This window comes from Phallusia mammillata, chromosome 2 (assembly GCF_965637545.1).
Source record: "Phallusia mammillata chromosome 2, kaPhaMamm4.hap1.1, whole genome shotgun sequence".
NCBI classification, from domain to species: Eukaryota; Metazoa; Chordata; class Ascidiacea; order Phlebobranchia; family Ascidiidae; genus Phallusia; species Phallusia mammillata.
In genome coordinates, this window is record NC_137253.1 from 11063012 (window position 1) to 11084894 (window position 21883).

The 21883-nt window shown below is 38.1% G+C and overlaps 2 protein-coding genes across 2 annotated transcripts; one reads left to right on the top strand and one right to left on the bottom strand.

Moving 5' to 3' along the window:
• The first annotated feature begins 1 nt into the window (after position 1).
• On the top strand, positions 2 to 15905 carry LOC145212237 (uncharacterized). The gene is made up of 10 exons (XM_080080287.1): positions 2 to 2801; positions 3070 to 3263; positions 4319 to 4498; positions 7843 to 8109; positions 10430 to 10599; positions 11060 to 11286; positions 11692 to 12141; positions 12711 to 12858; positions 13093 to 13658; positions 14539 to 15905. The coding sequence occupies exons 1-10, from the start codon at positions 2363 to 2365 to the stop codon at positions 15207 to 15209; spliced, it is 3312 nt and encodes a 1103-aa protein (XP_079936413.1). The 5' UTR covers positions 2 to 2362; the 3' UTR covers positions 15210 to 15905.
• Positions 15906 to 16672: 767 nt separating this feature from the next.
• Positions 16673 to 21046, bottom strand: LOC145214522 (uncharacterized). Its single transcript, XM_080083069.1, has 9 exons — positions 20888 to 21046; positions 20412 to 20598; positions 20037 to 20176; positions 19769 to 19909; positions 19145 to 19348; positions 18512 to 18671; positions 18156 to 18365; positions 17646 to 17744; positions 16673 to 17394 (listed from the first exon to the last, which is right to left on the bottom strand). The coding sequence occupies exons 1-9, from the start codon at positions 21044 to 21046 to the stop codon at positions 17231 to 17233; spliced, it is 1464 nt and encodes a 487-aa protein (XP_079939195.1). The 3' UTR covers positions 16673 to 17230.
• Positions 21047 to 21883: the final 837 nt, after the last annotated feature.

A 21883-nucleotide genomic window follows, 5' to 3' on the forward strand; every position in this document is an offset into this window, starting at 1 on the left:
TCCTCGTATTTAAAATCTGTTGGGTAGAGATAGGCAGAGGTCTTTAACAATTTTCTTTTTATTAATATGGAACACAATATTAAATGACCAAACCATTCCTTTAATGAGCAAATTATTTTTATGTTGAAAACGAAATTAACGCAGCGAGGTTTAATGGTTGTTGAAGTTAAAGGAGTCTTACGTGTCGTGTCTTAAATCAGCATTTAACGCGAAGTGCTAGGGCGGTTAAACATTGCGGTACCAGTTGCTTGTTGTTGCACAAAATTTCAAGAGTATGTGCGGGCAGGCTGTAAAAACGGGTTTTAGACCAAGATTTGTCCGTGTCGACTGTGTAATTAAGTTTGAGTTTAATTTTTTAACGACTATGGAAACTTACATTGAATTGTAGGATGTTGTTTTGTTTTAAAAGTCATTTACCAAGACAAAATAATCCTCGTATTCGACATACAGATAAACTTTGCTGGTTTGTTTAATTGTGCAATTTTATTATGAAAACTGGCATCACAATAATGTCACAACTTTCGCATATTTGTGGCATTAATCAACGCACAAAATACAGTAAGCCCCCAGCATCTGTCCTTAAGAGCATCCTACAGTGTTTACTGTCAAAGGGCGAAGCGAAAACAAGTAGCACCCCGCGGACAAAATTCAGGTTAGTCATAACTCCGAAACACATTTGAAGTACTGCAATTTGCCTGTTCACCTCAGCTTTTCCGAAGCACACTTCAAGAGTTGTCCGGCCGCTGTTGAATAAACATAATTCCACAGTAACTGGCGGCGCACGACAAACATCACAGGAGAAAGAAAGAAACAAACATCGGAGGCGCCCGGCAGCTCCTCAACCCAGGAGTGGTACAATGCCACTTTTTCTCCATTGCCCGTCGAGCTGTTTGGAGCGCAAGCCTAGCGAGTTGCGCTATTTGAATTTCGCTGGCATGTGAACGTACCGCCCATGCTCGAGTTTCAAGTGACTCCAAAATGCGATACGCTTTAAAGCGTCGAAAGGGGCTTTGTATTAATTATGCTATTTCGCTTTCAGGCCTCACCAATAGCCCAGGTTTGTTCACAGTGCTCACAGGAATAGTCCACCACTGGGCTGCTGTGAACGGATTATAGACGATCGATATATCAAACTTAGTCGATTCGCAAATCCAGGTACTTCAGACAGCAATCAATTTATACCACAGGCAGAGAAATAGTTGCTGGATCTTTGGATAGTGAAATCGCAAGTTAACTCGTGCCAGTGCAATTCAAAAACAGAAGGTAGTCGTTGGATACTCGTGTTTTCCTGTTGTTCAATTTAAGAAAGTGATAATCCTCTTCGTTAAAAGTTGTTTAATAAATAGTTTTGGCACTAGTGAATGTTTAAATCAATTGCGTTTAAAACAACAAAATGAGGCCCATAGAAAAGAACTTTGATGGACACTGGAAAAGAAATGGCGTTCAAAAGAGTGTACGCTTTTTTTATTTCATCTAAATTCACCTTGATTTTAACTAGTCTTATTTTGATGAAAGGTATGCATTAAGCCCAGCCAATATTGATTTACATTAATAATATAGTTTAACAATGAGTCTGGTGCAATAAAACAATAAAGCGGACCTCATTTAACTGTAGGGGAAGGTGATATGTTAATAATTGTCTGAAAGTCAATATTGCAGACGCGGTCTACACACATGCAGTAACAAGGGTTCTACACATGCAGTAACAAGGGTTCACCCTCGTATTGCGTTATTGGGATGCTTACAGTACAGTTATAGCCAGGTTATTTTGGCGGTGTTGTGCCTTGAACTTTTACTAAGAGTGATGTATATCTTGTGGCTTCTAGTGTTTCTTGATTATCACTAGTTATAACCCAAACTTGCAGTAGTTGAGTGTTATAACAGTTTTTGCTATGCACGAGTTTAAGAAAAATATTTGCCTAAAGCGAGTTTTGTGCAATAAACTGTGTTAAAAGCTTTTTGTTGAATGCGTAAACGGACGATATTGTTTAAAATACTTTATCACGACTAAACGCGCAAAGATGGCCTTTGAGTCAGGTATGAATGTCAATGTAGCACGGTGCCGACGGTAAAGTTTCAGGTACAATATAAATGTGTTATTATCGATCAACGGGGTCGTGGGTTGTAACAATGCCGAAGTTCCACGGCGTAACCCGTAAACGGAACACAACAATGGCACGATCTTATGTACACAGCTCACAATAAAAATTGGATGAGTAACCTCGAGTCCTTTATGACGTCATAGAGCTTACAATATTTTAGAAAGTTTCGAGTAAACATTGAACCAAGGATGCTGTATTGCTGAATACGGAGATAGTGGATATTATCATGTTTGAAAGCTAATACGTTGGAATTCTTCGAAATGCACACCTGGAATCAACCACAACCCGGGCCACAAAGTTGGTACAAACTAGGAGGCCCGCCAAATCCGATAGATTCTGCGGTTCCAGACCAGAACGGGCCTCCGCCGGAGTACCGGCCCCCGCCTGAACTTACCAACGGCTATGACAACAAAGCGAACCACAATGTTGTCGATCACTACTATTATCCGGACAGTGACTTGGAGACAATAGTCGAAGAATCCTCTGTGTTAGATTCAGAAGACGAACGTGGCTTTTACAATCACGACGATGTCCGAAATCCGCCTCAGCGAAGGAGTTTTGAGCACCACCGTACGCCTCAAAGCAGCGATAGCTCGTATTCTAGCCTTAGCAGCGCTTCAACGCCAAGACAGGACCGACCTTACGACGACAATTCCCCATCCAGGCAAAATGCTGGAAGCAACGTGCACCAACGTGAAGGTCTGTTTTGACCGTATGTTCTTTGTGTTCACTTAGGTAGTTGAATCGTAATCCCCAAAATGCCAATACTATGAGGTTTTAGCTCTCAATTGTGATAAAATAGTCCCTCCATATTATTCCTTCAAAACAATCTTCTCAAATAGCCCGAATTGACCTCTTTCCTTGCCATTATCCCTAAAGGGTAGTCATGATGTTACACTGTATCAGGGTTATCCGTTGCTATGGTGAAGAGGTGTTTATCTGCAACGTGTCTTCATTTGATTTGCAGAGTTTGCACCGGTGAACCCGTTCGCCCAACAGAAAATCGTTTACGCAAAGTGCCTGACACCCCGCAACGAGCTTGCTCAACGAAGTGAAGTTAAACCTAATCAAACGATCGATACGGACGTCGATGAAGCGATGGATCACTCGACCATCACTGACATGTTTGAGGCAGCAATGAGAGGCGACCTCCACGCGTTGGTATGTCAATTATTCATGAACGTTCACCACAACTTCGGACCGTTCAGTATAGGTTAAACCCCTACCAGCGCAAAATAGGCTCGGCGATTATGCTGTAATGGGATTATGAAAAATAGAGGACATAGTGGACAGGTTAAGTGCACCAATCAACGTAAAAAGCTTGTTCAAGGGCATATACCACAGTGTAGGCTATGTCTTGTCATATCGGCGGTATTGGAGGTTTCGAACAAGTTTTGTGCATTTACCTACATAAGTCATCATTTACTTGTTTTGCAAACGACCATTGTGAAATTTACAAGGCTGCTTGCAGTAACCATTTACATTTAAAGATAGCCTGGTCCATGGTTTGATTTGATGTGCATATTTATCGAACTACCTGTTGTCTGTTCACTTTGCAACAACACTGCAATTTAGAAAGTTGCATAGGCCAAACAGGGCAATTGCTTCAACTTTAAAACGACCAGACATAATAACTGCAATCATGTTCTATTCTTGTCTGGGGGCGTTGCTGGCAGACAATTTCATTATACACTGCTATATCAAAGTCTATAGATTTTGCTATGTACTATAAGTATATACTCAAAATGGCATTTTAATGAGTTTAAAGTTACTTTATGCCAAATTTGTCTACATTTAAACTGTTTAAGTGTACAATCCCTTGAATCTAGCCACGTCTGACATTAGTCATAACTCAAACCTTTCCAGGTTTTAAAATTTGTACCAATAAACCCAAAAAACTTAAGTTTAAAACACCGAACAATTTTACTTACTGTAGGCAGTTTGTGAAATCCCAAAACGTTTCACAGTCACAATCGCTAGCAAATATACAGCCAATGTTTCACAAAAGACAGTAAACCAAAACAAATGCATGGCAATTTTTTGGCAACAAACCAGTTCGGTGCTGATTAAAATCGTTGATGTTTTCTGTGACCAGGTTCATCACTAATCTACAATATTGTTACGTCATACACAATTTCATACGAATAGTTTTGTGTAAGGTTCTGAAATACCAAATGGCGGGAAAAGTTATATTAACTAATAGTGTTGTTTTGTAGAATTCTTTCTCTGCAAGCGAATTAAACGACACCGTTGACGAAAGAGGCAACACCGCCTTACATGTAGCTGCTGAGAATGGGCACTTGCCCTGTATCAGAAGATTGGTTTCCACTTCTAACCCAAACCTTATTACTCTACCTAATGATGATTTAATGACTCCAACTGCAATGGCAATCAAGGTAACAATTTCGTTACACTAAAACGAAGTGGTTCAGCAAGGTTAAAAGCAATTGAAATAAATCCGTTACTGGATACTGTGAGGAATAAAATCGTTTTGTCGTTTAGCTTTAAATTTTGTAATAGGCAATGTCAAGCAGTGAAAATTAAATTATATTCAAGATGTTTTTTTTACCAGCACAATACAAGTAGGCTTTAGAAAAAACAACCTGAAATGCTAAAACAGATTTATGCGACTCGAGTAGTGAGTAGCACATTTACCATGTGAAGTGTATGTTTTGTACATGGCTTTGTTTGCTAGCTGTACAAACGTTGGCAGTTACACAGGTCTTGTTCCTCCCGCAAACCTCAACGCATAATTCCGGGTTATAGAACTCTCTCTTTGTGCTTTTTGTGATGTCATAGTGTAAATTGAAAAGGCAATCCGCTTTACAGACGGTGTGATAAATCTGGTTATCCATATACGACAAAGCAAACTGGTGTGTCATTAGTATTGATTACTTCTATAACAAGAAAAATTAATGTGCACAACGGCCTGTTTACAGCCTACTCGTTAAAGCGATGAGCCAATCCAAATATTTTGACGCACATACAAGTTTTGCTGGTTTTAGTTTCTATGTTAGTTTAATAAAGATTTTACCGAACTGTTTAAAATCAGGTTATAACGTTCGATAAAATTTAACGCTTATTTGATCCGATAAACAAAACAGATATATTACGTAATCTAAATCCCTCGACTTCATCGCCGAATTTAGAAATAAGAAAGCTGTAGGTAAAACGCAAATATACAACACGAATTTAGGGTATTGCTGTCAGTTTGTTGTTATTTTTGCGACAATGACAGCTTATCAACTTAATATGCAACTTGGCTTAGACATTTCGTAATGTACGAAATTTAGGCTTTGCGGAGGTAATGAAATATACGAGCGTACTGTTGTTAACGTAAACATAGTCACGCGTTCAGTGGAATGAATGTTAGTTTACATCTCAAATCATTCCTGTGTCAATTCACAACAACGACGCCGTATCTAGGCAACAGGGCAAAAGCTACTGAAATCGTTTGACGAACGTTAAAGGCATAAGTAGTTGACTTGATAAACATATCTTTAAAAAGCTCACTGCTCATGAAATATGCCAAGCTTGTGTACGAAAGCAGTCCAGCATGTCTAAACTTGTTTTAAGCGTACCACGAAGCAGCTGACTTGTTCTTTCTAGTTGGCCTGCTGAAACTGTGTTTTACGATCGAGAGTGTCCTGTGTAAACAGAACAGCGCATCGCCCTTTATACCTACTGGTTGTGCTGGTATAGCAAAATATTGAATTAGAGAAATAGCTAAAGTGATTTACGATAGCCTTGGTACGTCATGGATTAATCTGTTTCTCCGATACAAAATTTGATGACCACAAGAATGCGTCATATGGTTGTGTAAGGTGAATTTAATGTGTAATGTTGTTTATGCAGCTTGTCGTCATTGTCCGTTTACTATACTTAGTTTGATTTCATGTTTACGAAATTATGCAATAGTTACAATTACAAGTCCTTAACAACCATGCCACCCCATCGGTTTTTAACTCAAATTCATGTTACCAGCCGTTGCAGGTTTATAAGATACAGTCCGAAAGAAACAAATTAAAAAAAGACAAGTGGAAGTAAATTTTTACTCCTAAAACAATTGTTTCCATGAAAATTATCCTTCAACGTCGAACGTTGAACTCACGTTTTGAAGAGAATTTTATATCTTTACATACATATACTGCTCAAATATTGTTTGAAAAGTGTACAAACACAGGTGTTATGTAGTCGCATTTAAACGCGCTTATTGCTTTACCTTTAGTTTAAATAACTAAGATATAAAATGTTTTTGGAGTGGATCCACAAAAGCAATAACTTATGCAATGACTCATTTTTATCAACGGAAAAACGATTGAAATCTACCTGGGAGAATTTTTGAAATGCCGTTGATCCAGTTTTTCGCGGCAGAGGCACGCTATCTGGGTTTAACAGACAACAATAACAACAACGGCGTTTGCTGCTTGAGTCCAAATGAATTCAGCGAGTCCTAATCTCATTATCCATTCATGTAACGCTTTCTGGCCATAACTCTTATTTAAGGGTGACGCAACAATAGGCATTATGACGGGTTCGCCAACCCACCGTTACACAATAGGAATTCACAATTGTGATGCTTTCCGCTCGGCTAAACTTTAGAAACACTTGCGGCTGATTAGAAGCTGACAGGTTTCTTGTTAAGGTTGTCATAGGCAGTATATTGTGTTGAACTTACTTACTTAATGAATTTGCGCAAATAGTTCATCATTATTGTTGAATACAATTTGCTTTACTGACTTTTGCCCGTTAAAGCCAATTTAGATCCAATGACAAAATATATTTCTGCATTAGTGTATCGCATATCTACTGAATTTTCAATCTTACCATATTTGTATTGTGGTCTTAACTAACAACTGATAAAACTACTAAATCAACGAAACAACAGGCTTAACTCTAAGCAAGTGGCATTTATGTTTTAAAAAAGGAAATAATGAACTGTCCAAATCACAGATGTTCATTTAAAGCTCATGTCAAAACATTAACTCTAAATAACAGTACAAATGCGTGATGTGTAATAAATAAGCAACTTACTATAGTGGTTAAACGTTGGTAGATGATTCAAACACTACGAGTGCTTGAGATTTTCAATTGGGCAGATTAAAGGGTTTTGTTGTAGAAACGTCGCGACAACTTTAACTGTAGCCTCATACTACGCCTAATTGGGCAGTGGAAAATATTTTAAGCCAAAATTGACTTGACGCTATAGCATGAAATGTGTCACTATAGCACAACGTATCTATAGCAAGCTTAAACCTACACTGAACATACACTCACATAGACAGACAAACAAACACACGCACATAGAACAACAACAATAACAATACAAATATTTAAGCATAGAAAACGCTTGACCTAAAATGATGAAATTGTATGAGATAAATTCATTTCGCTAGTAGTTTTTATTGAGGATTTTGCTTGTGTCTAGACTTGCAAAGTCGAAAATCGATATCTTAACCATTTCAAGGAGCCCAAACTCCCACAACAAAGCATTGTCAGGCCAACCTTCGTCTTAACCCTTATGTCAACAGGCAATTGTAAATGAGGCGAGAAACGAAACCAAATTGTAATGTAAACGTTCACCTTCAACGTTGACTATACACGTTAATGGATTTGTGGTTTTTTAATCGTTTGAATTAAATACAAGTGACTTCTAACAACGAAACTCTCTAACTTTTTATATGTTTGTCTTTTACCCCCTTTTCACCTCAAACCTATGATCAAACTCATATGTTTTCAGAACGGTCACATTGGCTGCGTGCAGTGGCTAGTGCGCCACACAGTGGCCAGGGAAGAGTTATCAATCTCGAAGCGACCTTCGTCCTTCGACGGATCCAGTACGAGGCCACCGATCGCTCACGTGGCGGCCAGATACGACAGAAATGAGATACTGGACTGGTTGTGCGAGGAAATGAAAGATGAAGGTTACCCGATCGATACAGCTGACCACTGCAGTAACACTCCTGTCCATGTTGCGGCTCGTTACGGCCACCTTGCATGCATTCAGGTAAGTGTCAACCATACAAGTTGTTTTAGTAAACTACAGGCATGTGGCGAATAATTTTTCCCCTTTAATATTTTTTTTCTGGGTTGGCATCAAAAAATTGGGTTAAGTTTGGGCTTAAACTTTGGGTCCATATACAATTCTAGTGTGGATACGACTGGCATGTTATTTGTTAGAAAATTGCATGACAACAATCGAAACACGAGAACAATCACATTTCTTTCCACCTTTAAGGAGCCGAAAGGTCCTCTTAAGTCTATGATACACATTTCCCACATTTTGGTGTGTTTCTAGCGGCTCCTGCCTGTGATCAATTAAATTTGACCAATGTATAGGCCTTACGCGCCTGAGAGCAACTGAAATCCCAGTGGATGTAATTACTTGTATAGATTGTTTGTTTTGCATCAGTAAAAATTAAGACGAATATAATTAGTAGATTGTCCCAGAAAATAACGATCCATAAGCTCATCAAGCGTCAAACTCAATTTAACGCCGCATACCTAAGCCTCAACACAGGACTGTCGCATTACATAGCGACTATAGCCTGTACTATCTATTGCCGTTTGTTGGGTTGTGGGCAGTGGTGGGATTCAGCCGGTTCGCACCGGTTGTATAGAACCGACTCACGAAATTTTATGAGATCAGCGTTAGCATTACTGGTTACTGTCAATGGACTTTTTGTAACAGAACCGGCCGAAAAATATTACTTTTGTGATAGAACCGGCTGACAAAAAAAAATGAATCCCACCACTGGTTGTGCGTGCTTGTGTGTTGTTACCAGGGAGTCGAAGCGGAACTGAACCCGAACCCGCGAACCGGTTTGAGCGGTTAAACCCTTAAAAATAAAACCAAGTGAACCCGAACCGAACCTGAACCCATATGACAAGCGGTTCGACTCCTTGGTTGTTACACACAATGCGGAGATTAATTTCATTGTTATTTTTTTTTGAAAATGGGAATGGTCAGAGCTCTGACCGCCTTCTGTTGTGGTAAACCATATAATGTGCAGTTATAACTAGTTTGAGTTTAACTGCAGAAAAAAATGATGTTCTGTCTTGATACTAGTTAAATTGCATGACAATACATCCAGCTTGATCATTAGGATTGAGCTTTTATGTACTGTAAGATGATGCAAGTCATGTATCGGCTTTGCAACGGTTGTCATCATGTATTACAAAGATCGCAATGGCCCGTTTTGTCAGCATGAGGCTTCCAATAATTTACCGTACCGGCCCACCAATACAAGTTAGTATTTGTAAATCGAGCTTCATGTAAAAATACGAATATGCGGAAAGGAAAAACAACTTATACTTTAGAACGTTTGGCTTCGAAAGGTATTTTACACTGCTATACGAGGAATTATTTTTTGGCATTATATTTTCGTGAGCATTTCCAACTGATAGACGGTAACACTCGTAACCTGAAATATCTTATTGGAATGTAACGACTTTTCATCGCACAAAAATATGTTCATGGTTTACATACACACTTGAAAGGCCAGGGATTCTAAATTTAAACATAACAGAAATACAAACGCTACAACCGCTTGTAGTAAAAAGCAAACCAGTGACCCTGTTCGGCGCATACTAACAGTTTCTAACAGTTACGCCAATCCTATACCGTAACACTTCAATAAAAGCGATATTCGTTTACCCAAACATCAAAGTCGTGTCACGTACAAAGCGGGAACCGGGAAACACAGTTTAGGTCTTTGAACACGTACTATTGTACTTTTCGAAGAATGCAAACAACCACTTCTTGTCCAAATTCTTATCAGTGAACAATTGTTTGTACTGTCTAGTGAGCAACACATTTACAATAGTGCTACTCAGTTTTGCCACCTAGTGATTGGTATGCTGCACCTGACCAATGACAGAATCAATACAAGGTGTTGGATTTTTGTTATTTCGTTGCAAACCGAATGCTAACGTTTGAATACTTGGTCTAACCACACCAGGAAGTAACGTGCTTTGTTAACATTAAAATTGATTTGAATGCGATGCACGAGTTTCAAGTGAGATCGAAATTAGGGCGGGGCCCAAAACCGAGACTCGGTCATAACTTAATAATATGGGTGAAGTAAAGCCCGAGCCTAGCCCGAAAATTAGATTTACAAACGAGAAATTACAATACAAACGTGGCCAAGTGTGAAGTCAGCCCCAACAACCCATTTTTTAAAACTCAAACTAACGGTTTAACTTATAGATGTACATTTGCAAGGACCAAAAACCAATCTCATTTGGGTGACCAGTCTGAAAAATGCAGTCAGATTTAGCATTAAGTTTGCAAATCATGTTCTCACGTAGTTTCTTTTTATAACCAGACCCTGGTTTCTCGTGGAGCATCAGTGACAATGTTGAATTCGGACGGAGACACTCCCGGTCAGGCTGCACAAAAATACGACCACGATACTTGTGTGGGTTATCTGGTTGTCGTGGAAACATGTGTGTCGCTTGCTCAACAAGTAGTTGCCCTGCGCAACGACATGGAAGCGTAAGTCCTGTGATATGGTTTTTATAGGCAGAAATATACATTTTCAGCTTTCTGTTACGAAATCTGTGTAAATTGAGGCGTAAACCAATACCACCTACGTTTTTTGCTTTAATGCTACACAACACACTCAAGGCATTTAAAGCAAACCAAAACATGTACGATGATCTTAACGTGATCATTTATAAACTGTTCGCTACGTTTTATTGTTAGTCGCTTAGTATCATAGCTTTTAAGCAATGCTTAGTTCAAAATTGTACTTTGATTTAATATTTTATGTGGTTAATCGTTAACGAACTGTTTCCCACTAACTGGAAGAAAACTGGGTATCTTTCAATTAATTTAGATTTGCTGCCGGACATATTACAAAAACAATATTTTTTTCTTCCGGCATTTTTTATTGCAACTTATTGTATCCTTCCATTGGCCTTATACTGCCAAACTACACAATCGTTTTCTACAGACTTAGAACCGAGAATGAGCAGCTGAAAAAAAACGCACAATCAGTAACTCATAAAAGCAACTCGAATCGTTCCCCAGTACGTAACAACGACCGTGGTGATGCAACAAGGAATGTCACTAGCAACGGTCTTCCCTCCCCACCACCTCCACAAGTGAACGGATTTCACGATCTTCCTCTTCCACCACCTCCTAACATGGACGATCTGCCACCTAGCGTTGAATACAAAGGTAAGTTAGCTTGCTTCTATGGATCAGATTTAAAACCCAGACCAGTTTTTAAATCCACTACTTTTGTGCCTCCTTTCGCCAGCCTCAAAGTTTTAAGAAATAGTTGTTTATATTGCCATTATCTGCTCAGCAGGGTGATACTTATACCTTCCTCCCTCATTCTTGAGTCGTTTTCACTTCTCGAAAATGTCACTTTATCGTTTTTTTTGCTGACGATGGCAAAAATTATTTCCTGAAATTTGCAAGTTTAATATAGGCCTAATCACGATAAAGTTATTGAACAACATACAGTGTTCGTATAGTTCCACACAAACAAACTAACTTTCCAACTTTGAAATGAGTAACAGCTGTGTGCTCCTTGTATGTAAAAAACATTTTTGACTAATACCAATTCATATCTGTCAGAAACAAAACAGCCGTCGAGCCCAGACAAATTAAAAAGTCCAAAGTTCAAATCTGCTTCCCAACGCCGAGTCCTTCAGGAGCAACCTCCACCTCCCAAGCTCACAAACTCCTCATCTCCACCGACATCTCCTCAAATAAAAGATGCCCCAGCACCGAAAACGGCCCCACACCAATCCAAACTGCGTAAGCGACCCCAATTGCGAGGGGAAGCCCCTAAAACTGGTGGTTCCACGTCGGCTGGGGGAGCAGATGCCAATCCATCGATGCAGGAAATGATAAACGCTGCTCTAAATGGACCCGGGACGTCGTTGGATGAAACTGGTGAAAAGGAAAATGGCACAACTGAAACTGATTCACCAATGCTTGCTCCTGTTGCTCAAAACGGTGACACAAACAGGGGCGTTGCTGCAAACCAGAAAACTAATGATGAAGTGGAGACCCTAACTAAAGGTTTTACTTTCATTCTTTTGTGCAATTCTTTTTACATGTAATAGGTAAAAAGCAATACAAATCAATAGCAGGTAATTGCAGTAGGCGTCAACTAATCGACTGTCGGTTATTTAACGTGTCGGTACTAAATTGCTACAGCGATAAACTTGACAACAATTGTTATGTTGGAAAGAAATAACTTTACGAAAAAAAACTTGCATTTTCCACATATACTTGTAGTGTTAGCATGTAAGCCGTCATCTATTGAATAAACATAAGTGTCAACCAATCACAGTACGCCAGGCCCAACGCCTTAATAAATGAGTATGCCGTGATCGCTGGTTTGCACGAACGCTTCAGGGCTGATGCCAGTACGTGTGTACTTTTATCTTTTCTGAAGTAAACAAGAAACACTTATGTATTAAATCATTTCCACCATACTTTGCAAAGACCATGTTTTAATTCCATAAGTTACATAAAACAACTATAAGTTAGTTATAATTTCTTCAAAAAATTCACCTATTCCCGGATTTAAATTTAACCGAGTTGCCAGCTCCCTTTACATGATGATATTTTTATCGTAAACGCAGACATGCCGGAAGCGCCCCAGAAGAAATCGTGGGAAAAACTTTCAATGGACGAGATGTTGAAGTTGGTGCGAGATATCAGGTACCAGCCATCACCGTCGATTTCACTCTGTACTGAAGATTCCACGATGGAATCGGTGGAAGTTATGAGGTCAGTAGATCGCACTTGTCGCTTTGGATCCGTGTGTTGTAAAGTCCTATCCTATTTATTTTCAGGAAGTAATTTCCAATTGGTATAAAACATGAGATTGAAGCGTGATTTATTTAATAACAAACAAGCAAATATATATTTACTATATAGTACAAAAGAGACCCAATCTATTTTACATTGTGCGTTTGTGCAAGCCTACTCCCTCTTAATAAACTTTGAAATTTCTCTACGTAGAGAGAGATTGGCGGCGGCCAGTCGATGGTTTCTTGTGGAAAGAACAAGGAACAAAGCACCAACACACTCACAAGGCATCACCAGCAACCCCGCGCCTCGTACCAACCATGGCAGGCAACGCACCAACAACGCCAACCCAAGGCAGAAAAACGTCGCCGCCCCCAACACGGCCAAATCGCTTAACAACACACCTCCACGTGACAAAAACGGTCCCGCGGTGTCATGGGTTGCGCCCCCTAGTGGTTACGACCAGCAACAAACTGTGACGTCACAATCTGAAAGGTACCAGTCACGTGGTCAAACGCGGAACATTGCTTCCGCCGCGACACAGATTAAACATTTCGAACCAACGGCGAAAACCCAACAGCCGCGGTCAACGACGGTTGTCGATAGTCCGCCTGTGCGGCAGAGCGGAACGCTGAAGTTTATGGTTACCAACGGGAAGTCGACGTCATCATCGGATGCGACGTCAGGCAGAAGTCGGGTTTCGAGCAGTCCTGACGACAAATCTTCGACGAATTCTCTTTCGCCGAAAAAAGTTTCATCTTACGTTAAAAGCCCACAAGGTTAGAAGCTGAATATGCAATTTGTTTTTATGTATTATAATTAGGGCAAATATTTTTTGACTTGTCAAAAAAAGTCAAAATTTTGTCTAAATTTTTAGAACAGGACAAAAATTGTCAAAATTGTTTACAAAGTCAACATTTTTTACAATGTTAAAATTGTTTACAAAATGCATTGTCGTGGTGTTGTAGAGGTTGCACTACCAGCAAACTATTCGTTTTACACCTTGTAGCCTTAGATACTTAATGTATCTTTCATTTACAAATGTATTGAATAATTTTCGTTGTGTCTTAGCTGCAGTTTTTTGGCAGTGATTTTTAATTAGCTCATTCTCTTTTCAGAATAGGTTAGGTCTATGTTCAGATTTTTGCCCTTCTGTTAGACTTTTGCACATTCTTTCGCTCTAGTTAGATTAGCCTAGCCATATTTTAACTTTTTGAACGATAATGCATAATTTAACTACTTGAATTCTTCATAGGTCAAAATTTTGTCAAAAAAAAGTTTTTTAAGGTCAAAATTTGTCAAAATTTTAAATTTGTAGGTCAAAATTTTTCGTTTTTTAGGTCAAAAAATAATTGCCCTAATTATAATACATTACAAAGAGTAACGATAGTCACATTATGTAATTGAACACCAGTAGCTTAAGTCTTCGTTTTTAACGATTTTAGTCTCGGAATATTCTTGTCGCAACTGTCGTTTGTGGAACTATCAATTTAAAACGTAAAAACCACGAAAACTAAAAAAAATTTTCTGAAACAGGTTTAAGTTAAGGTTTAGAAACACTGTGGTTTCAATGAATCAATATTTTGTGTAAACCAATATTGTGATGTTGAAAAAGAATCATATAAAGCTGGTAGAAGAATATTGTATTTATCTACCTAGGAACACCTCCTCTTAGTCCCAACAGCAATTTTACGGCTCAACGCAACAGTAGCTACAGACGCGCGGTTGACAAACAACAACAACAACAACAACAACACGACCCACAACACCAATCACAACAACAGCATTTGCAACAACGAGTTATGGACACACGAAGTAGCTCGGACAGCTTGTCGTCTGGTAGCAGTCGTAACACTTCGCGTAGTCAGTCAAGTGACAAGCGTTCAACCGTGTCCAGCAAGTCGTCTCGATCCGGACCAGTACAGTCACCTTTAGCGCAGTCGTCCCCACCTAAACCCACCGATCCCCTACAAAAACGTACTGCAAAAGATTTAAAAATTCTGTCGCAAAACCCAAGAAATCCGGATCAGCATAAAACAGGCGAGAGAGTCAAGCCGGAAGAGTTTAAGACCATCGAGCGTCCTGTACCGGTCCGGAAATATCAACCCCCGATTCGTCCAGTGACTGTGAACAACCCCAACCGCGCGCCTTTCTCGTGGTCGTTGCCCAGAGGTTATACAGCCACACAATCTTACTACAAACCTTACAACAATTCACAAGACTTGGATGAAGACGAAATGCAACCAGCAAGCGAAGTACCAGAGCTTAAAGCTGAAATTCCGTCAAGACAAAGTAGTTTCTTACGTAAAGTCCAGGGGAAGTTTAAGTAAACGCTTTAACTTTGTCAACAGCGACAGTTATTGTCTACATAATATTTTTACATGATGCTACCAAACTCTGTTAATTGGGCAAGGTTGAAGCAACATTCAGCTTGACAGAAATGTTTCATTCCTACCTTTTGGGGGGGATTTTGGCCTGTTTTCAAATTTTTTGTTGCTTTTTGTTATTTCAGCATCGGACAATAAAAACGAATTATTATGGAGCAAACGTACTTAATGCAGATCACTTTTTCGATTTAACCTTTTTTGTGTTACTTTGTGTTGATTTTTATTTCTTTTGTTTTTTAAATCACCTTTTCCGGTTGTACAAACAATCCCTACTTTTTGTGTTTGTAAGAGTTGATTTTTATTTTTTACATTCTCTTTACACACAGTTTTCTATTTAAAGTTATTTTTCCCTTTCCGATCGAACGCATTTCATCACAATCACCATGAAAAGGAATTATACAAGAAGGAAGCAAACCCAAATTATTGAATCTTTTTAGATCAATGGCTAGCCTTTTTAAAACGAAAAGTTCTTTCTCATGAAATTCAACACAAGTGATGAAGACATGATGTAAAAGTTTTATCCACCAAGTGTTCACATTTTCAGAAAACTGTGATTTGTGCCTAATTCAGTTTTAATGCGATCGTAAATCGGCCACACTGTATTAAGAATAAATACAAACACTTGTTTCCTTGGTCTTATTTTTGGATGTTTTTTTACCAGACACTATATTTGTCTTGAATACATTTTTTTAACAGTACCTAATTCATTTAAATGGGGCGACTTTTATAAAGAAAAGAATGGTAGAACCCGTTTGCTCTATTGCAAATTTTGTAGACAAAATAAAGAAGATATCTCCCATTTATTAACAGAATGCACTATCCCCATAAATATTCTAAAAGACATAAAATTTATTCTTTCCAGTCGATACCAAATTTCGTTTGAAACCGACCCAAATTTAATTCTTTTAAACTTATTTAACTAAGATGTCCCCTTATTATTTGTAAAAATAATTGCAATTTGGCGCACAGAAATTATTAAACAAAGAACAAAACTCGATTTTAAAAACCAATACTTAGATTTCTCCGCAATTTTTATTAGAAAAACGGCTGCTAAAATTTTGGAAAATCGTAACGATCAACTAAAAAGTTTTGCAAAAGCACTCGATGAAACAAACTCTGAACTGCGTTTTAACATACACCCAAAAACCTTACCCTTAACACTTCGGTTATAGCAACATGACCGTAATAAAAATAAAATACACATGCGCATGCATTTAATTGTAAACCTTTTAACCAAACATTATTTAACACGAAAATTACACCTATTAAGTCGTAAATTTCCAACCCTCTCTTTTTCAGTTTTCCTTGCTTTGATATTTACGCGTATATTTGCGTATACTTTAATTATTTTTTGTATATTTCCTTTTTTCTCTTCATTTGTTTTATCTATCATTTTTTTGCTCCCTGAGGCGTACGACGTCTCCTATACTAGGAAGGAGACGACATTGATACTTTGCGATCGGTTGGTCGTCACTTGTTGAGGCGGGGAGGGGCCTCTACATAGCGAAGAAAAAAAAACTATATATAAAACAAGGCACGGAACTGAACCGTTTCAATATAAAACAACATACCTTTAAAGAAAACATACTCTTGGTCACGGCGACATGAATGTTATATTTCTTTTATTTACGAACCAACGCAATATTTCTTTTAAAAAAATGTAAACTGAAAATTATATAAACCGTGTTATCTTTATTTGATTATTTTTTGTTTGTGTATATTTTCGTTTTTCGCCGTAAAAACGTTATTTTTATGTTTTTTTTTGTCTCCCGCCTGTTGCGGCTTTTTATAGTCTCGCATGGGAAGATGACAACAGACATTACGACAACGGTTGATCGTCACTTGTTGAGGCGGGGACGAGGGGCCTCTACATAGGAAAAAAACGTGCAATGGAATTCCAAAAGTTATGTACATAAAGCAGGCAAAAAAGCAACTCAAATTTCATCTTATTGGGAAGCCGAATTTCAAAGGCTTTCCAAAGCACTTGTGAACTGAAGCATCTGAATAAGGTTAAGATTTAGCTCAGTTTGGATTCTTGTGTAATAAACGTCAGGTGATCTCTTCAGCATTTTACTCAGGCCCTCCAAAGCTTGGCCGTCGAACGACGAAAGTATAGGAACCAGGTTCTCTGCGAGACAAAACGTTTAGTGTTAAACCAAATAAAAGCAAGCTATGAATTAAGCTGTAAGCAATGAGCCGACATGTAGTGCTAGAAACACAAATCATATATGAAGCAGTATATCGTTCGAAGTAATGATATTACAGAATTATTACAGAAAAAAAAAACAATTTGCTGACTGATCGCTGCATGGAAGTCCTTAGTATAAAAAAGATAGGCTCTGTTGAAACAAATATAGAAAAAAACCATTCAAAGCTTACCAATGCCTGATTGTTTTGCCCATGTTGACACTTCTTCTTTAGTCCAGTTGCGCAACAGATTCTGACTTTCATTTGAACCTTGCCCGGTGGAGACAACCTCTGAAAAGATAGTTTTCACGTGGAAAATTTTTCACATGATCGCACTTGTCGCGAGTTTGTATCAGTTCACAAGAGAACTGGTTCAGGCAACATGGCTTTAAACCGTTTCACGAGATGTTGTTAGAAGAAAGATCAAATATCGATTTTAATAGGTTTAGCTGAGCTGCAACTGAGCTGGAAAACTATTTTTTGGCTTGAGCTGAGCCCCTCTTTAATTTGTGGGCCAATCGCGAAATTTCAAGCCCAAATCCGTTTTTGTGTAAATGCCCAAATTATATCCCGAAGTTAGATTTAGATTTGTTGATAAGTGAAAGCTTAAAGCTTTAATCAGGAGCAAGTTCAATTGTTTGATTTTACCAACTAGTATGCAAATAACTTGTATCGGTCAGAGCAAAATGTTTATAGTAGAACCTGTAGTCGCTTTAGTTGTGGGTTTGACTTCCATTTTTAGATTTATGTGGTGTAGCAAATTGTCGAACTTTGTCTCCTTCCAATCTTCATCAGTGATGTCAAAGTAAAGTTGCATTCCAAGGAGGGCTCCAAGCCACCCGTCCGGTTTGTATTTGGGTTCAAGCAATAGAGGTATGATTGGCTTCGAATGTTTGTACGAATATTCGGATTCTGGTGAAAAGAGTGCCTTCCCGTCTTTGCTTTTTATAAGATTTAAAATAAGCACGAATTTATGCTTTAACGTTTCAAAACGCTCTCGCGATGAGTCGAAAGTTGTTTTCATTAAAACTCACTCTATGTTCACAAACATTGCCAACCTGTTCTACATGCATTGCTGTTTTTGTATTTTTCCGTCATAGCGATAACCACCACACTGGCATTCTCAATCGCCGCTGCCATTGCTGACAAAATCGAACCTTCCATGTTATCTACATCCACCCAGACCTTATAACCGCTTTCTTGTAGTTTGGTTCGTAGCTGAAATAAAGGATAACATGATACAAAATTAATTACATAAGTTTATTGTCAATTTGTCAAACATGTTTGCGAATGCACAATGTCACCGTACAACACAGGCCATATAGCCCTGTTTCAGTCGCGATCATTACAAGTTTGTAGACCGTAATAATACAGCATGGACTACATGTCTGAATTAAATTGTGTATCGAAAACTTTTAATGCAAAGTAGAACGCAATTTTTATCAAAAGTTTAAGGAAAACTATTTCCGCACCAGATTCGTCACCAAGATGACCAAGCAGTTACCACAACCGACTTGTGCTTTCGGTTCACTTCATTGAATCGAATAAAAATGATCCATAGTACTGGATACTATATAGCAGCTAGTTTAAACCTCGTCGGCGGACTCATATAAGTATCTACTGATGCAACTGATTTTGGCTTTGTTCGTCTTACGAGGATAAAAATAAAACAAACAAAGAAACAAACTAACCTCTAAAATAGTTGGCTGTACATCCCACTGGTAGCTCAACATAATGTAAGGTTCATTTCCATTTGTTTTCTTGGTTTCACCGTTACGGTTTGAGTAACATCCTTCGACGTTAAATACTATCCCATCACAGGACCGTTTCATCTTCTCACCAAGAGCATTAGCCTTCTCCGCAAACTGATGAACGACTTTTAGCAAACCAGGCTCCTGCCAATTTAAAAGTCTACAATGTTGCTTCATTTTAGGTTATCAACCCATACTTGCGCAAAGAAGCGCCACCATTTTAAAGTTTCTTTTGTTTTATATTGTCAAGTTAAACTAGATTGGATATACTCGATTGAAACTTATTTGCTGTTCAAAACATTACCTGTTGCTATTATACATTTGATGTTTATTCAGCTGTTGTTATTGCTGAACCAGATTTTTGGTGTTATTTTTGGTGAACCAGCAAAATGGGCCGGGTTCGGGTTTAACTTTGTCTGACGTAATTCACTGTGGCTACTTGGTGTTTGTTGTGCAAAATATCTTGTTAGGACCGTAATTTAGGGCCAGCTTCTAATTTTGTGGTAATTTTCTGCTCCGGCCCCGTGGCAAAAAATAACGAAATTATATGAAAACTGAAAGTACCTCTTTAATTTGTGGCTTGATGTTTTCGTGAAAGGACAAAGTCCAAAGGCAATTCATTGCTACCACATGTTCTTCTGCTGAAAAGTCTTTACCCAACGTTACTAACAGCAGTGGAAGAATTCCAGCTTTAACTATGGACACCTTGCAGAAACGTAAAAAATACCATGATCATAAACTTGCGAATGGACACGCCACAGAACAAGTTGGAACTTATTTTTACGTTTCGTATTTGTACATATGCATAATGTTAGGGACTTCTGCTTAGCACCTTATTGTTGTCATTTGATGCAAGTTTGCTGAGACCCACTAGCAATTCGACCACGGTAAATGAGTAGGTATATGTGGAATGTCCTGGCGAGTACATTGCTGTTTTCAGAAGTTCAACAATAAACGAAATTACACCACAGTCTGTAAAAAAAGTATAGGTTTTTATCTCTTTGGACTTCAAAAGTTTTCTCAGACAACAATAGCCTATTTATCATCAAAGATTTTTGTTTTTTAACAGATTGATGTAACACATGAGTAAAAAAAGCAAAATAAAAACACTTTAATCAAGCTTAGTGCCTTGTATAGATTTGGCGTACAACGATTTTTCAAAAATGTGTTTGTTTACAAAAAAAAATATTTTAAACATTTCCAATACCTGCAAATATTTTATCGTTTTCTTTTTCATCAACGCAATAAGCAAGTACTAGCATTGCTTGTGCTTTGGTCATGGGGCAGTCGGATTTGTGATACTGCAGTATTCTTTGTATCCCGTGGTTGCGTCGTATCAAAGTGCGGTTGTCGTTGCACAAACAGAGGATGTTATGTAGAAAAATCAGAGAAGCCTAACAATTGAATCAATGTGACTACATAAGGAAGTCCTAAGTGAATCAAGTTTAACAAGTTTGACACTCTGTGATTGAATTTGACAACCCTGACTTTGTATATGGCAAATACCTTATTGGCGTAGACCCAATTGTTGTTTTTATATTAACCCAACATTTAAATTAGGGATGCAACCATGGACACTTTGCTACTGAAATAATTAAGTCATACAGCCCAATTGCGATCATTTAAACGGGTATTGTATTTATGGAACCTTTATCTTTTAGCTAGAATTAACGAAGTTCTTACTTTTACAAAGTATTTGTGGTGGTCGCTTTTAAGATTATCGACGGCATTTTCTGGCATTGAAAATTCTCTCATACATCGCTCCACGGCCTTTTCCTGATGGGAAGCAGCCTCACAGAAGTTCGTGCAAAGATCAGAGTAATTCCATAAAATCTCTTTCATCTCTAAAGACTTTTACATCAACTAGATATCAATAGTAACATTATTAACCTATTAAGAGCAAAGTTGAAGTTTATTATGCATTTTAGTTATAATGAGGGCGAAAGAACAAAATGCATTCATTGGAAGGAAACTTCAACGTTTTTTGGTTTTGTATAGTAAGCACTTACCAATTTGTACGCTGGAGCGTTCAAGTAGTGTTCCTTTTTAACATCTGTGTTATGACAGTGATCCCAAATTGTCACAGAAATGTCGAGAAACTTGTGCTTTACCAACAGATCACTGATTTTCCATGTGTATTTTTTGTCTTCTTTGAAAAACCCCTAAAGAACAAATGTTACTTGACTCTATATGCAGTTACTGCGTGAAAATCAAATCTAACCATATTTATATCCTGTAACTGCAATTCTCCGTCTCTATTCCAAGGAGTTGAATTGTTTGTAAGTGCAACAATTCTTCCCTTTCAAACAAACGAGGTCAATTAACAAATAGAAAGGCTAATATCAACAACAAAAAACAGCTTCGCTACCTCAATCCATTCAACGTAACTTTCGTCAAAACTTGTTGTTGGACCTGTCTTTAAATCTTCGGTTTCTAAAAAACATTTTATTTCAACAAATTCGAACAATTTAATTTTAATGTCGCGTCCCACTTACCGTGTTCTTTTTCAAACCCATAAACTTTGTTCGTGTCCGACATTTTAACCAAAGCGCGAGAGTTTCGGTTATACGCTTTAAAAATCTTGTAAAATAAAATCTACAAAACTACGAAGAGTGTACAAAACATACAATGAAAAACAATATCGCACTGTCGTTCATGGCACCATTAATCTCCATTTTA

Bases quoted from the DNA above. Each gene is read 5' to 3' on its own strand.
- LOC145212237 (XM_080080287.1), top strand. From the start codon at position 2,363: ATGCACACCTGGAATCAACCACAACCCGGGCCACAAAGTTGGTACAAA. The intron at 2,802-3,069 runs GTCTGTTTTGAC...TTTGATTTGCAG, and splicing joins CAACGTGCACCAACGTGAAG to AGTTTGCACCGGTGAACCCG. The intron at 11,287-11,691 runs GTAAGTTAGCTT...CATATCTGTCAG, and splicing joins ACCTAGCGTTGAATACAAAG to AAACAAAACAGCCGTCGAGC.
- LOC145214522 (XM_080083069.1), bottom strand. From the start codon at position 21,046: ATGAAAGAGATTTTATGGAATTACTCTGATCTTTGCACGAACTTCTGT. The intron at 19,349-19,768 runs GTACTTTCAGTT...TTAAATTGGCAG, and splicing joins TCAAGCCACAAATTAAAGAG to GAGCCTGGTTTGCTAAAAGT. The intron at 18,672-19,144 runs GTTAGTTTGTTT...CCTTTATTTCAG, and splicing joins TACAGCCAACTATTTTAGAG to CTACGAACCAAACTACAAGA.